This window comes from Ptychodera flava, chromosome 15, assembly GCF_041260155.1.
Source record: "Ptychodera flava strain L36383 chromosome 15, AS_Pfla_20210202, whole genome shotgun sequence".
In the NCBI taxonomy this organism is placed as follows: Eukaryota; Metazoa; Hemichordata; class Enteropneusta; family Ptychoderidae; genus Ptychodera; species Ptychodera flava.
The window spans coordinates 13,028,402-13,045,099 of record NC_091942.1 but is presented as its reverse complement, the minus strand read 5'-3'; the positions used below and the strand labels follow the sequence as shown (position 1 = coordinate 13,045,099).

The 16,698-nt window shown below is 38.4% G+C and overlaps 1 protein-coding gene across 2 annotated transcripts; it reads left to right on the top strand.

Moving 5' to 3' along the window:
* The first annotated feature begins 3,897 nt into the window (after nt 1-3,897).
* Nucleotides 3,898-15,707, top strand: LOC139151192 (synaptogyrin-2-like). Of its 2 annotated transcripts, none has more exons than XM_070723794.1 (4): nt 3,898-4,052; nt 6,192-6,411; nt 9,856-9,992; nt 11,185-15,707. In XM_070723794.1, the coding sequence occupies exons 1-4, from the start codon at nt 3,951-3,953 to the stop codon at nt 11,389-11,391; spliced, it is 666 nt and encodes a 221-aa protein (XP_070579895.1). In that variant the 5' UTR covers nt 3,898-3,950; the 3' UTR covers nt 11,392-15,707. The 2 variants fall into 2 exon arrangements, with proteins under 2 accessions (XP_070579895.1, XP_070579896.1); XM_070723795.1 differs by lacking the exon at nt 9,856-9,992 and adding an exon at nt 9,167-9,300.
* The last annotated feature ends 991 nt before the right edge of the window (nt 15,708-16,698 follow it).

Below are 16,698 nucleotides of genomic sequence, written 5' to 3'. Positions count from 1 at the left end.
TTTAGCAAAGCTAAGGATCCTATTGTAATGATGGTGCATGCTTGTTGGTCTCGATTAACACATTTCTAAAACAATAAACTGACGAGCTTCGAACTTGGAGACACCATACTATTGAAAACACCTACTCATTAGATCAAGTGATAATATTATCATAGTTCTGTGCGTCGAAGCATCCACAGTAAACTTTGGCGTGTGTGTATTTGTTTGCCGATGATGACATTGGATCATCAAAGGGGCTGTGAAACGGGGGGATTCTTCTTTCACGAAACAACAGGGAGTTGGCTATAGTGTAGCGATTAAAGAAAATTCCCAGTTTCAATTCAACTTGCACCTGTGACGATTCATCTTGACGGGTCGATGAACTTTTGCCGTCAGATGACCAACTGACCTGAAGATGCATCTGGCAAAGTAGCCCTACGTACGACGCTGTGTGTTCCGCTACAGCTAATAGCACCATATGTGGTGAGCGGAATTTGATTGAGTGTCCGGTTTGCCTTGCAGAGCTCGACGAGTCTACATGTTGCTTATCATTAGAAAAGTAAACATTTGCAACAAATTGAGTCTTCGTCTTTGGTTGGTGTTAGATTACAGCGCACGGCAAACGTTTCCCATACACTGTCTCGTCACGATCACTGCAGTCGTTTCAGCATGTCACTGACAACAAGCATAACACTGCACTACATGCACATCATCAGTTTTCTTTTAGGTGTTTACTTTAAATTGGGAACTTTATGAAGAAACAAGTAAATTCTTTAAAAAAAAACTTTCTTCTCCTCTCGATGTCAGCAATCACGACAACAGCTCCTTCAGCATGCAGTCTGTAGCATTGCGAGTGCAGTCTACTCTATCAACAAGTTTGACACGATACAACACTGAATATTGTCAACCAGAAAATGCTAAACACTCCTACATGAAACTTTAATCCCGCTTTCTCTTTTGTCTCAGCTAAATGAAACTTTCTCAATTGACACTTCTCTGAGCTACAAAATAGACTTGAAGAAAAGTGTTGATTTTGCACAGGCAAGTGCAATTCAATCAACACGGTACATTTTGTGCCATTGAATAACACACCAAGTGTTTCTGAAATAATTCACCGTATTTTGGCACTTAATTCCCGGACGGCATCATACACGCAACGGGTTAGCATGGAGGGGACGATGATATCTCTCTGCCTTCAAAATATTCTTTACCTTGCTGAAAAAATACAATGTTTCACTGTAATAAAACGCCGAGAGTCAGTCCGGTTGATGTTGAGGACTTTCCTCGAGATATAGATCCCACACTCGAAAAATATGCCAGTGAGTTTGTCTGAGTTATATTCCCAAATCAAAGTACACAAAGCTGTAGCTGAAAGAAAACTTTGATGATGTGCTATAGCTATAGTGCGGTGTCAAGCTTGTTGTGCATGAGTGGCATGCTGAAACGACTGTCATTATTGTAGACGAGACAGTGTCTGGGAAACGTTCGCCGCGTGCGCTGTAATCTAACAACAAATACTCAATTTGTTGCAAATGTTTACTTTTCTAATGATAAGCAACATGTAGACTTGTCGAGCTCTGCAAGGCAAAACGGACACTCGATCAAATTCCACTGTAGCTGTAGCGGAACACACAGCATCGTACGCAGGGCTACTGGCAAAGGACCTTGTGTGAAATATTGTTACTAGCACTCGACGGTTACACGAGTCCATAGTTGTCTAGATTTTTATACATTCTGCAATACCGTTACTATATACATGGACGGCTGGTAACCTTTACAAACGTACTAGTTTAATTCTCTAGGAATAGTATGCCTAAATTCAAGTTCGGATCTGTGAATAACGTTACAGTAGAGATGTATCCCCCGTTCTGAACACTCCCTGAACACTCCATGCATCCATAGGGATGTTTTTCGAACTATCATGTCACGGCGGTGTCTTCGAATAACTCGCCAAACGCTCGATGCGAAAGGCGTCCGGGATGTTTCTCAACCCAGCTGTCAATAACTTACGGTCAGAATTTAAAATTTCGACTAAACATAAAGCGATATTCCGATCTTACCGTCGAATCTTCCACGAGGGCAATGCCTGCCGAGAGGTAGTTCTACAAGTTTAGCTCTTTTCTTGTGCGATCTGAATTATACAATTACATTTAATAACTGGCAAAGCAAAAGCGTCGTTTTTACAAGAGTCAACTACATAAGACTAGAGACAGAAGATAGAAACTGCTTTACATGCATGTTAAAGTGGGAGTGCCACTTTAATGAAACGGTGAACCACAAACCCATCGGTCCGTACACTTGTTCCTTGTATCTGAAGACTAATTTATTTTATGGCTTAGGAGTTTTCGCTAAGGCTACGGAGACTACACTAAATGGTACAGAAAAACATAATAGTGCGAGCTCCTAATAATGTAGGTCAACGGTATTAAAGCAATCAATCTTTTTGAGCAAGGTCAGTATCCACTTGGCTAAAGCAAAGATATACGTCGAGCTACACTGTCAAATATTGGGTGGTCATTTTTCAGCTTTTACCGTTTTCGAGACTTTAATACAATAATGATAATGCCCTTTCTTGGGTAACCGCCCCTCTGTATTTTTAAGGGAAAACGCTATGACTTACTCCTTGACCACAATACACTTTTTCAAATCAAGCTGACAAGGTGAAAAGTGTAATAATTAAAACAAACATGATAGATGTGAAAATGGTGAAAAAGTCTCCGGACCAAAAATGTAAGTTTAACCTTATAATTTTGCACAAATAAATGCATTTTCAGCTATTACGAATCAAACTTTACAAACTAGGCGGAAAAAGGAAAGTCTTGTAAAGGTAAAACACAACCTTGCCGCTGAAACCTGTTGTAGGCACACTGCCCAAAAGATCATTATTTCCTAATGGAAATGCAGGTATCGCTGTTCTCTGAGTACTTGCGAAATTCACAATCTACCCTTGGTAGATAATGATGATAGCGTGATGATAATGACATGATATGGCGATGATGATGATGATGATCAACATCATCATCATCATCATCATCATCATCATCATCATCGGGCAAGCTGTCGTATTTACGCTTTCGTTCTGCTCACTGTTACTCAAACACCGGCAAAACTCCAATCCACGTCGGAGATTCCGTGGTGTGTGAGTATTGAAATGTGAGTATTAAAAACATAGAAATCAAGTAGCTGCCACGCTTTTCACTTACAATTTTCCTTTTCAAAAAAGTTGTTTCATGGATTATTGGCCTATTACATGCATCATCGATTTTTAATATTTCTTCGTTAAATTATTTCGCCATGACGTAGGCAACTTCACGCTGTACGCGACTCATGTCAAGAGTATTTTATCAACGGTAGGATAAAGTCATGACGAAAAGCATCGATGACCCCTTTATGAAGCGTAAATAAGGCACAGGTCTAGGTCTAAGTAATACATTTTCGGTCTCCAATGACGTCAATTGCAGCCTTGTTTCCAATACAAACAGCCATCAGTATGATACCTACAACATCCCTATCCCTTTTATGTAAAGTAAAACCAAAAATGTCTTAGCTGAACTTTACAATGTAAATGTTTTTTTGTTTCATTTTATGCAAGCCTAAACAAGTAACGTAATCTTCGAGGACCCCCGACCTTCGCCCCATCCAATACATATAAAGTGTCATTCTAAAGTGTCATAAGCCCAACAGTAAGGGTCTGCCAACATGTTGGCCTACACAATGTCACATGTAAGGCTTAGGCTACATGTAAATTTGTATTGTAGAACATCTGGAACATGATGCACATTGCCGCGTTCTGTAATTTGTGTAACTATTATTGATGATGATAACTGAATAAATCTCTAATTTAAATGATATTTCATATCATTTTTATAACGCAGCTTCCGTTATTAGTCAGTTGACGATGATGTCATGATTAATCTATCAGTATCACATGATGATTGTCAATATTACCCACAATCCTCAGCAAATCCAAAATGGACGGCGGCGGTGCGTACGGTGCTGGCAAGGCAGGCGCTCCATTCGACCCAGTTGCTTTCATTAAAAAACCTGCCGTTATCCTCAGGATAGTGAGCTGGGTAAGTATTGTTTCTTTGGTAATATTGCGGGGAGACTCAATTTTCAACAGCTGTAAGCGTAAACGAAAGGCTGTTCACCCAAAACATACATCGAGCGACTGCAGCGAGACGTGCTCACCGAGGTGAAGCGACACTCCCGCTCTACGGTTGAGTATATAATTGATAAATAATAATTTTGCAATCGTCAAATATTGTCTAAAGAATCGAAAACAAATCGTTGATATTTTAAATAGTCGTAATTACTATACTCTTTAGAGTCTATGCCAATTTATTGTAGTTTGTCTGTCTGTGTTGTCCGTGGTCACCCCAGACTTCAGATCAGTCACGTAGTCTACCGTCGCGATTTCATTTGATCGAACGACACGAGGAACTAGTGTTGTGAACTAGTGTTAATAGTCACTAAATATAACTGCCACCGCCTTTTCATTAAGAAACGTTAAATTTTCGTTTGGCGAACGTTTGCTACCTGATGTCGCCGACAGTGCCATCTTTACACCCGTGCTCAAATTTTCATCTGTGAAATAGTCCACAATGGAACGATTGTAGTCGCATGCCCGTCCCTTCCGAAGTATGTGTGGATTAATAGTCCATTGTAGTTTTTACAACCAGCGAAAGTGCAAACAGTCAGCCCACAGACATGCACTATTTGCGATAGATGTCACAAGTTCACCAGTGTAGTGCTTGAAGTTACCGGAGTGGTGTCCATCAGGATTATCATGTAAATTCAATAATTTGAGTGAATAAATTAATTTGCGTGGCACATCATCAGTGACATCATGTGTCCACTACACAGTAGATCAATCTATGTAACGAATGAGTGCAAAATTTCCGTGCGTAATATATTGATTTTACCGTAATTGGACTCAAGATGCAGTAATGAATGTGTAGATTAGAAAAACAGGAAAGATTGAAATACTAGTATTGCAGCAGGGTCCTGGGAACTTATGCAAAACCCCACTGCTAGTGTTGATATAAAATGAGGCATTTTCTTTCATGTAAGCAGTTATATGGTACTCTCTATCTGAGAGATTATTTCCATGTTGAGTCATTGTTTCAGGTTCCAGACTAATATTTTTATTTTGTCAGAAATTATGGCAAAATGTGCCGGGTTAATCAAGTTAATATTAGTGCGTAAGCTCCAAAAATGATAGTAAATTTGTCACAGGGGAAAAAATATGTAATAGGTGTAGGCGGCAGCTGTGATTTTGTGTGTGCAACATATTGATGGTTAACCTTCTGTTTGAAGAATATATATGCATATGCTTACATTCATGTTTATATTCTTTCCTGCTTGTTTCCTGTTCATACAGATGTTTATTTATTCAAATTAACAAATGCCAAGCTTTTTTTTTTTTGAGGGGGAGGTGAGAGCCATCAATATCTTTTCCACAGGTGCATCCTTAATCTTGATAAATGGAAAATGAAATTACATTCACACTACACTTCTACCTGTAGTTTGGACTCAGAAATACCTAACATGATTGTTTGGTTAATATTTTAATGTTTTGGTTCGACATGATTTTGGTAGGAATGAAGTCATGTACCGTTTATCACATGATTAGTCACGACCCTTTCACCCCCATTACCTTATGTAGAAGTCCAGTTTTGCTGTAGGAAACAATAGGACTGTACCACAATGTGGTTTTGAGAGAGGGAACTGATCTGTGTGTAGGTAGTGTTCAAATTAACACCATCTTGATATTTTTGCAAAGGCCTAGCTTATAGAAAATATGTATATCAAGCTGCGATGTCCTGTCTTTGACCTCAAAAGTCCTCTTTCATTTCCTTTTTTTGACAAAGATACAAGGTAGAAATTTTGAGTGAATGTTTGTCGACCACCAGGAACCACACTGTGCAGGCACACTTTCAGTCCGCACTGACTAAACAATTTGTGGAGTGAGACACTTTGTCCCTAAACTGTTTCTTTTTGTTGAAAATTGAGCAATGAGAAGGGGGACCTATAAAATTGGGTAATCTGTAGTAAATATTGGTGTTTCACACACATGTTTTTCTTTCTGGTACAAAAATATTCTGCCTTGTCATGGTTGTCAAATCCAAATAGACCTCATCAGGTATGTGTTATTCCTCGTCACAAGCTGTGTCTTATGGATATACATGTACTGGCACATTATCTTTCAGGTATTTGCAATCATAGTGTTTGGTTGTATATCTGCCGAGGGTCAGTATAAAGGACAGTGTGCGTATAATGGAGATCAAAACGCTTGCAACTTCGGTATAGCAGTCGGTGTGATAGCATTCCTAGCCTGCATGGTGTTCCTGGTCACGGACGCAATGATGGACCAAATAAGCAGTGTTGAATACAGAAAATATATAGTCTTGGCAGACGTTGGATTCTCAGGTAGGTCATGTAACTGCACTCTGCTTTGTACTTGTACAGAACTTCCAGTCCAAGTAGATGTAAGCATGCATAAACTGAGAAAGTTGAGAACACTACTGACTACACCGTATTTGAAAATCTGAATGAAGTGAGGTGAATTTACTTTTATCACAGAATTAAAGATGTCAATTTTGTGAGATTTTAGATCTTTTTGCCGGAAAACCAGAAACTTTGCAATCCTACCCACCCAGCCAATGTAATTATACCACAGTGATATTCATCTCCATCAGGTGTATTTCATTCTCTGACAGCTTTGTTCATGTAGTATTAGAGCTCTGAAAATATCAAATGGCTTAACATCTGATGATTCACATTGTCTGTAAATTTGCTTCTGGCATTTGCAACGATGGATTTGTTTTGCTATGATTTTTGTCTTCAGCAGTGAAAGTTGAGCGATGTGTTTTGACATAAGTATAGATCGCCTCATGCTTCAGGATCTATTGTAGATATATCGGTGCAACATCTTCAACATCTTCAGCTACTCGCCCTCTTCATGTGTGAACCTCTGCATGGTAGCCTTGTCTTGAAAACGCTTTGTCCCAGTCTTTGTTCAGTCATGTAGTTTGCATTTTTCTGCATATGCTCATAAATGGATATGGGAATGTGGGTGTGTAACAGCTTCTGTAGGTGACAACACCAACAAGAGGTTAAGAATAATTCTCATAACAAGTCATCGTTGATGACACAGTCCCCACTTGTTAATGGGTATTTTGATTACAGGTCCTCAGAGAGGATAGAGTCCCCTTCATTAGTCTGTGATAAAAATACTTTTGAATGAATTCGCTTGATACATGTCTGAGTTATGGTTCAGGACATGAAAAAATCGTAACAAAATGGTTGCGCAGTGGCCATATTGGATCGCATCACAAAACAAATTGATGTGCATAGCTATGACATTGGTCGATGTCCTTGTACCAACTTTGAATAAAATCGGTTGAAACATGCGGATATGCCTGAGAAATGGCTCTGTACATGAAAAAATCGTAATAAAATGGCCGCCTGGCTGTCATATTGGATCGTATCACAAAACAGATTGACGTGCATATGTATGACATAGGTCAATGTCCTTGTACCAACTTTGAAATAAATCGTTTGAGATATGCCTGAGTTATGGCTCTGTACATGAAAAAATCGTAATAAAATGGCCACCTGGCGGCCATATTGGATCGTATCACAAAACAGATTGACGTGCATATGTATGACATAGGTCAATGTCCTTGTACCAACTTTGAATAAAATCGGTTGAGATATGCCTGAGTTATGGCTCTGTACATGAAAAAATCGTAATAAAATGGCCGCACAGCGGCCATTTTGGATCGTATCACAAAACAAATTGACATGCATATCTATGACATTTGTCAATAACCTTGTACTAACTTTGAATAAAATCGGTTGAAACGTGCCTGAGTAATGGCTCTGTACATGAAAAAATCGTTATAAAATGGCCGCCTGGCGGCCATATTGGATCGTATCACAAAACAAATTGACGTGCATATGTATGACATTGGTCAATGTCCTTGTACCAACTTTGAATAAAATCGGTTGGAACATGCCTGAGTAATGGCTCTGTACATGAAAAAATTGTAATAAAATGGCCGCCTGGCGGCCATATTGGATCGTATCACAAAACAAATTGACATGCATATCTATGACATTGGTCAATGTCCTTGTACCAATTTTGAATAAATCGGTTGAAACATGCCTGAGTAATGGCTCTGTACATGAAAAAATCGTAATAAAATGGCCGCCTGGCGGCCATATTGGATCGTATCACAAAACAAATTGACGTGCATCTGTATGACATATGAAGTAATCCTTGTACCAAGTTTGAATGAAATCGCTCAAGGCATCTCTGAGATATCTGCGTGAACGGACGGACGCACGGACGGACGCACACACGCACGCACGGACATGACCAAACCTATAAGTCCCCCCGGACGGTGTCCGTGGGGACAATTCTGATAAAAAAGACACATAATCATAGATGATACCCTGCCTAGTATTTCATCAGAGAAATTGAAAATAAGACTGCTCAACAAAAAAGCATGTCGAACTTGTGTTTCTTCCAGATGTCAAATTTTGGTATTGTAACAGAAGTCTTCACAACACAAAATTAAAAGAATGTAATGTGTAGCCAATGTGAAAGAGGTGGTAGTTTTACCGGTTAACGTAAAGCAAAAGTGTATGAGACATGCTGTGATTCTTACAAGTAATAGTATTAACCCTTCGAGTGATGTATTTTTTCCCACCAAAATTTTAGTGCAACATTTTACCAATTTTTATGAACTTTTCTGTAATTTTTTAGATAATTTTGGACCAAAAGAACACATTTCATTGGCCACAGTTTTTATCAAAATTTTGGCAAAATATCTAACAAAAATTAAATGAGATATATTTTATAAGGGCAACAAAAATTGACTTTGGCACTCAAAGGGTTAACATCATACCAACAGAGTTATCATAGAGCGATCTATACAATTGTATTTTTTTGTTTTTTTCGCAGTCTGAAACATCATTATTCCTATTTAGATTGAATCCCAGAAACCAAATTTATTACACTAAGCAACTGGATGTTTTCAAGCTGATCAGTTCACAAACTGCGTATACATGCATAGCAAAAGAAGCGCTTACTCATAAATAAATACCAGTGTTTTGTTTCGTGTGTCATGATCAACCGTAGGAACCATGAACATGACGTCATTTTCTTCTCTCCTAGCATTCTGGACATTCATGTGGTTCGTCTGCTTCTGTTATTTGACGGACGCTTGGCGAAAGACGAATCCAAAACATTACGGGGCTGATGAAGTACAGGCAGCCATAGCATTCAGCTTCTTCTCAATCATTTCATGGGTAAATATCAGCCACGCTCACATCATACATGCGCTTTCTAAACTAGAACTGGCATATCAGAGTCATGGTTTGTGCTTGCCACTCATGTCACTGTTTTTGTAATGTCAAGCTAATCTGCCACACCATAAACTCTCCAGTGCCCTGCTATGCCACAAAATCCATTCTGCTTACTAAACAGTCACACTCACAACACACCATCAGCAAAATGTATGCATGCACATGCGGCACTGGAGTGGAATGGTTAGGGCGCCCTCAAAAGGGGAAAAGGGGGAAATTCATTACTAATCAGTGTTTTCGTTGAGGGGTAAACTGGCAAATATTCGTGGCTTCCCTGATCGTTTCGTTCAGCCTTCCTCAGTCTCTTGAAGTAAGCATGGTTAAGATTCCACAAAAATACCACAACCATTCTGTACCCGTAACAATTTACCTGTGTTTTCAAACCTTGGCAAAAACGCTGATATTGATTGATTGCACAAACCATTTCTTGTATAATGCTGGTGCTAGTTGTCTTTTTTTCTTTTAAAAGGTATTACAATATTCTAATTCCTCCTGTAGGATTGTGGACCTTCATGTGGTTTGTGTGCTTCTGCTACTTAACAAATAGATGGACCAATACTCCAAACAAAGACATATCGGGTCGGAGTGATATTGAGGCAGCCATAGCCTTTTCATTTTTTTCCATTCTGACTTGGGTAAAGCGTTATCATATTTTTCGTTTTCAAGTTACATGCAATAGATCAAAGGTTATCCTGCCAATGATTTGTCAGGAATGTTGTTGCAAGCAAACTCCTGACATTCTCTAAAGAGAATTCTTTAGCCAAATTCCTAGCCAAAAGCTACAATAATATTGTATTGTCAGTTCACAATGACAAATGCAAATTTAATAAATTTATAATTTCTATGTAAAGAAAACGGTGTGTTAAAGTAGAATAGACCTCTGGGACACATTCTGACTCTCAAATATTTACGATACTTTTCTGGTCTACCGCTGGTGGGGGCTCATTTTGAAGTGCTTAGAATAAGTAAACTTTAAACCATCTGTTTTTTTGAAAATGAAAAAAAAAAATTCCCCATAGAGTTAACACAGAAATGGCGGCCATATTTAATAACAAACGTCAAATGTGTGGTAATTTTTTGCACGGTACCAAAATTTGTGTGGTAATCCCTGATTTTTATTCTTGATTTGAAAAGTAAACTCCTGAAATCTCCATTGTAAATCTTGTATCAAGGCTTTGATTCATTATCTGATAGTTTCCTTTGTGTTCTCTATGATCCCTACGTGAAGATCAAGGTGCAATCATCTAAACGTCCAAAGTAGCGATATCCTATATTTCCAGAATGCATTTTCTTCATACTTTGTACACGGACAATGCATTATGACAGATATTCACAGGCTGATTTATTTTTCAAGTTTAAAAATATTATACACCGACAGTTTGCTGTGTTCTATAACCTATTAGCTATTGCATCATCGGTTGAAGGCAAATGGTGACACGGTTATTCCTCGACTGCTGAGGGATGTGGGGAAGGGCCTAGGTGCAACAAATGAATGATGGGCTGTGTACATGTGTCATAATGCAATGATTGTGTACAGCTCCCATATTCTGTTATGTTCTGTTTATGATTTGCCTTGACTGATTTTGTATTCAAAATGATTCACTGTTTTTCAAATTCAAGTTCGTGATTATCATTGAGTGTGCCTCTGAATTACTTGTTAGCTGAGAATTTCTTCCTAGAGTCAGCCATATGCAAATAAATATACTATGTCTAAAATTTCGCCAAGTCAAAGACCTTAGTCAGTTTCATATCAAGTTGGCTCAGATCGGCACAATGTGTCTACTATGTAAATTAATTAATTATCATATTTATTTTGTGACACAACAGGCAGCACTGACAGCGTTGGCTGTGATGCGCTACAGGCAAGGCGCATCCCAAGCGTTCACCCGAGATTACGAACCAGAGGCCGGAGCCAACCAAAGCAGTCCGTACACGTCCTACCCATCTGATCCTTCCCAAGAGTCTTATCAAGAACCACCGTTCGTCGGAGCACCGGAAGCTGCAGAGGGAGAATATAAGCCACCTTCATATTAAAACGACGCTGTATCCCTCACAATGGAGGAACTAGCTGTCATGTTACTATGGTTGTATGTTTTCAAGAGTCTTACCCGAATCAGGAATGCGTTCGATCAAACACTTTTGCATCAATGACAAAACAAAAATTTCACATCTTTTACCCACAGCGTCGCAACTCTGACAAAAAAGCGCCTGAATTTTGCATCGAAAGGAACAGATATCACGACTGCTGTGGGAACTCGATGTAGATTCTTGATTTGTCCCCAAGATGGATTTGTAGAGATGTATTTGAAACTGATGCCAATGCAATGGCCGACTTGTAAGTTTTTTTAGGCCAGAATTGTCAAAGAAAATGCTAATTATCAGTACCGACCACAATTTCGTGAATATTTTACAGGAGCGATCATTGTGCAGCTACATCATCAGTGGCACTGTACTTGTTGATCTTTGAGCCAGAAATATACACCAACATACTTTTGAAAATGTTTACTTGGGTTTATTCACATCTCAAAATGGAAAAGAAATAATTAAATAATCAATTAATTTGATGAGGCATTGAAGTGTGCAAGTTTCTTCGAATGCTTAGTTTGAAAATTGTTTCCAAGCAGGGTTGTTATATGATATTTTGACGTTTGCTAATAGTACAAGCATCAAAATCCTTTTGCATTTTTTCACATTTTAAGTCCTGATTTTCAGAAATTTTCTCTTTTGGCATATCCAGTGCCATGGTAAATTATGCAGTTGTTTTGAAAGCACATCATTTTTGCTTACTTCGCTAATAGTTGTTTCATTTAATCAAATCAGTACAACGACTTTGAAAATTTAGAACAAGAGTCTACCACAAAAAGTATCATCACCATACCCCATAATTTCCTGTAGATTAGTACACAGACAGTTCCGGTCCATGATAAGGGTCAAGGTCAAAATCATTCGTAACCTCTGCGAACAGTTGTGAAAAAATCACCCCATGAAATCCTTACTGAAATCAGACATGCTCTGTGACAACCATGAGCCGAGATCGCAAACAACAGCGCTCCTGAAGCACACTGTGCTGAATGAAAACAATTTCAGTTTACTTGGGGACCCTTCTATCATTAATAAAAATGGGACCCTCTAGCTTTATACTGATTTGCAAAATGGTTCACTGAGGGCCCAGTATACTTCAGGCTTACAAAGTCTCTTAGATAAGAGGTTTTATGAGGATCGGGTTGATGACTTTGGGGTGAAATTTAGTAAACTACTAATTTGAACTGTATATTACATAAAATAAATTATACTGAAACTTTTCAAAGTTAGTAAGATTATTGGACATTCTTGAAAATGTCAGGTGATAAAAGTGTTATGAGATGTTAATGCTACATGTATATGTTGGTAACTAAAATTATTTCTTTAATGATGGCAATAATTAGCCCTTTTCAGATTGTCTTTCTTTGGGAGTGCCCAGTGTAGTTACCTGTAGCCCAGTCCAGTGTCGACCTTGTCTTCCAGTAATAAAGCTATTTTTAGTTTCATATTGCTGCTCTGAGTTTGAATTCAATCATCCTGGTTCAGTATTGTTTTGAATCCCTTACAGCATTGATGCACAAAGCGTTTTCAGTCAATTACAGAAAATTTTTCAATTTATTTCCTGTGTGTCTGACAGTGGCATTGCCTTTTTGTAACTTTCGCGAACAGCTCATTTTTGGTGCCAACAGTCGGTGTTTGACGTTGCTATTGCGTTCAGGAAGGACAAAATACAATAAAATACAATAAAATGACACAAAAGCTGACTGTGTCTGATTTCCGGGGCACAAACTTCAGATCCTGACTTCTGTGACAATTGCTGATACTGAGGCAGTACATGCTAGAGGTTCGCCACTGTGTCCTATCATGATGACACTATTTGAGAGAGCCCACAGGCAAGGTGCATGGCACATGGCCCATGGCACTCACATAGATCTTCAAGCAAACTTGTACTCAAACAAACTTGTACTCTGTGGCTCATAATTCAGGAGTGCCGGCCTGCAATCTCCGCTGCCCTTTTATAATATCCAGGTCAAACATCAACTGTTGGTTTTATTACCCTCTCACCCCCCAATTCCTTGTATATGGATCCATCCATCCTATTGAAAACCATGTGATTGTACCATTCTTACAGCTGTGAGAGGGTGAAAATAGCATGTTTTAAAAAGATGTTACACAAGAGTAATGTAACTTCAATTCAGATATACCGTAAATCACTTTTTGAAGCATGTATGTATATTTATTCACAGATCTCTGCTATCATAGATTAAAGCATCAGTCTTGAATTTTCTTCACATTTTTTGAATTGGTATCAGAATGGTATTATAGCAAGCGTTCCTCAAGTGTGATCCACTTTTTAAACATTTCTTTTCTATTCGCTTCCAACTAGTGAAAGTTTCTTTACAACACAAGTAGATAAGTATGTACATAACATCCCAAGTGATCTAGAAGTAGTATCTTTTTGGGCACTGTGTGATCAGATGTGAATGAATATTGGAGTTGACTAAAATTAGTACTATACAAAGTATTTTTGTAGCCAGAGAAAATGGTAGCTGTTACTGTGGGATCAAATGTCAGAGATAATTTATCCAACAATAGATAGGAAGATAGCTAGGGAGAGATATAAACAACATAGCCTCAGTACATATGAGAAGTTTGAAATTGATGAGAACTGTTACTTGTGTTTAAAGGGACAGTAGCTGTAACTTTTGATGAATTTTTCATTATTTTTGTTGTTTGTATAAACAAGTTCATTTCCTACGCTGCTTCCGAAAGTGTTGTGAATCACAAAAGCATGAGCCTTGTTTGGGTTACTTATTGTGTACAATGTACAAATGTTATCATCGACAAATGAACTCTGGTGCCGACTGAAATTCAGTCTTCAACAAGAATATGAGACATCACACATATGCAGGCAGTGTGGTGTTTAAGTGAACACCATGGGTTTCAACATGATTTGGGAGTAGAACAAAAAATTGTATTTTGTAAATGTGACAAAATACTGTAAAATACATCGAAAGCTATAGCTAATGGATCATAGACATAGCCATCGTCAGAAGTGGCAGCTCGATGTTCCAAACTTACTTTACCAAGACTGTCAACCCCTTTCTGCGGTTTTCATCTTGTCAGTGTTTTGGTTTGTAAATTCCTTGTCACAAGAATTACCCACATTGTTGTCCGTGGGTGGCAGATTTCTCAATGTAATGTTTTTATCAATATCACCGTAGCTACTGCAGTTTTGAAACCTCACTCTGACTTCATCACCGTCATGCATGAAGGTCAAGGTCATACTCCCGTTGCTATGGTTTTGTGAAAACTGTGATGGTTGTCATAGCAATGCCCTGGTAACAAAAATGTGCATCTTACAAAGGCACTCTCTGCTTCCAATGGTCATATTCTTGCTAAGCAGATAAAAAGTTCACCCGTTTGAAACTTCTTCTGTTTGTATAGATACCAAATTACTGTTTCTAGATATTTGTTATGTACACTGTCTGTGTTAAAGTGATTTTAGGACAGATGTGGTTTGTGAAGTTATCACAAAACTCTGAAATGCATCAAATATTTGCAGCAGTCTTACAAGAATCCATGAAACTTTATACTATAATACCTCTATCCTTGGTCAGATGAAACGCGTTTCACAGTATCATACTGAACTGGATCTGACCTCTATACATGTTGTACAGTACATAAATGGCTATTCATTATCATATCCCGTGTAACTGTTGCTTTTTCAAAGTCACTAATCAGAATTATCTTGGAACATCAACCAATGACATTCACTTCCCGTGTTATGTACTAGGGTTACAACTTACATATATACATAGTATTTGAAGGGTTGTTTGTGAAGTGCAACTTTGTATTTTCCGAGGAAAAAAAAGTGAATTTTTGTTTTTACAGAAAAGTTAAAAATGGGTAATTTATTGAGAATTTTCATTAGTGTCATCATCTTTTAAAGAAGGAATTAGTTCTGTAGTACCGTTTGCATGAGATTGCAAAACCTGAAATCTGGAAGGGTGCAGCTTGCAGGATATCATATCAAACTAAAATGTTGAAAACTCTCTCAAAGCATTGTTTCTGGGCTTTTCGTCAAATATTGGAGTTCTTTCCTTTAGTCTGTTGATGACATTCAACGGAAAATACAGGAATGAAGAGTATGTTGCAGTGAGATCTGCATTGTTTGGTTGTAATACCGAAAGCATTTTGGAATTTTTTTTCCATATATCACCATCAGCTGCATCTCTGCCATATATCCACTTTTGGTATTTCCAGTGCTTTGGTTCATGTGTCAAGTTTCAATCAATAAAAATTTAGCCATACACGGTTGTATCCAACCCATTCTTGTGTATGTGTCATGCTTTTTCTTAATACCGCAGATGTAACCTTCAGACAACACTCCGTTACAATAATTGTGGGCAATGCAGAAGATTGGTGGACACGTCAGTGTTTTCTGCACTGATAAACTAGGAACCTAGGGAGTCACTTTGGTTAGGGATACCCTAGTATATACAGTACACAGCTGGAGGACCCTCCAGGAAAACCTTTTTGTTCATATCCAAAACTTCGTATCTACCAAGCCTGATTTAAAGGGCACAGATGGCATTCTGCATTAATAAACAGCAACAACCTAGTGAGTCATTTTGGTCAGGGAAAGATTTCACAGCGAGAGAACCGCTGGAAAATCCTTTGGTTCACATCCAAAGCTTTGTCTCCACCAATCTTCACTCATGCCCTTATGTGTAATGCATGATGAAAAATAGCCAAACTAAGAATCGTACATGAGGAGCAATTTTGGACAGAATATAGTCACACCCAATAACGTGTACAATTTGATTTGAACTTTGATCGATACAGATTGTAGGAACAATGCAGCCATACTTGTCAAGTTATGTGACATTCTAACATGATAAATAATAAGAGTTGACGTGTGGGTACAATTTACAATGCAAAGTCCATGATAACCCAACAAATTTGACTTGCCAAGGGGCTGTACCACATCAAGGGCAGACATCCAAACCACAGCCAACTTGCAATGTGTCAGTGTTTTTAGCAAAGTTTTGGTAATTCTTGATGTAATGGATAGGGCTATTTTGTTGCAATGCTTAGGCTGTTCCTTCACAACATGGCTGTGGTAAAGCAATGGGAACTCTGGTGACAATCTGCAGCTCTGTAAAACAAAATGGATTTTTGTGGCAATCTGATTTCCGTATATGTTCCATTGCCACCCCCATGTGATTGAAACCGACAGCTGTTGGTACATGTTGCACAAGCTGTTCACCTGGTTACTCATCAATTGCAGTTTAATTTACAAAGCCTGAGTAGATT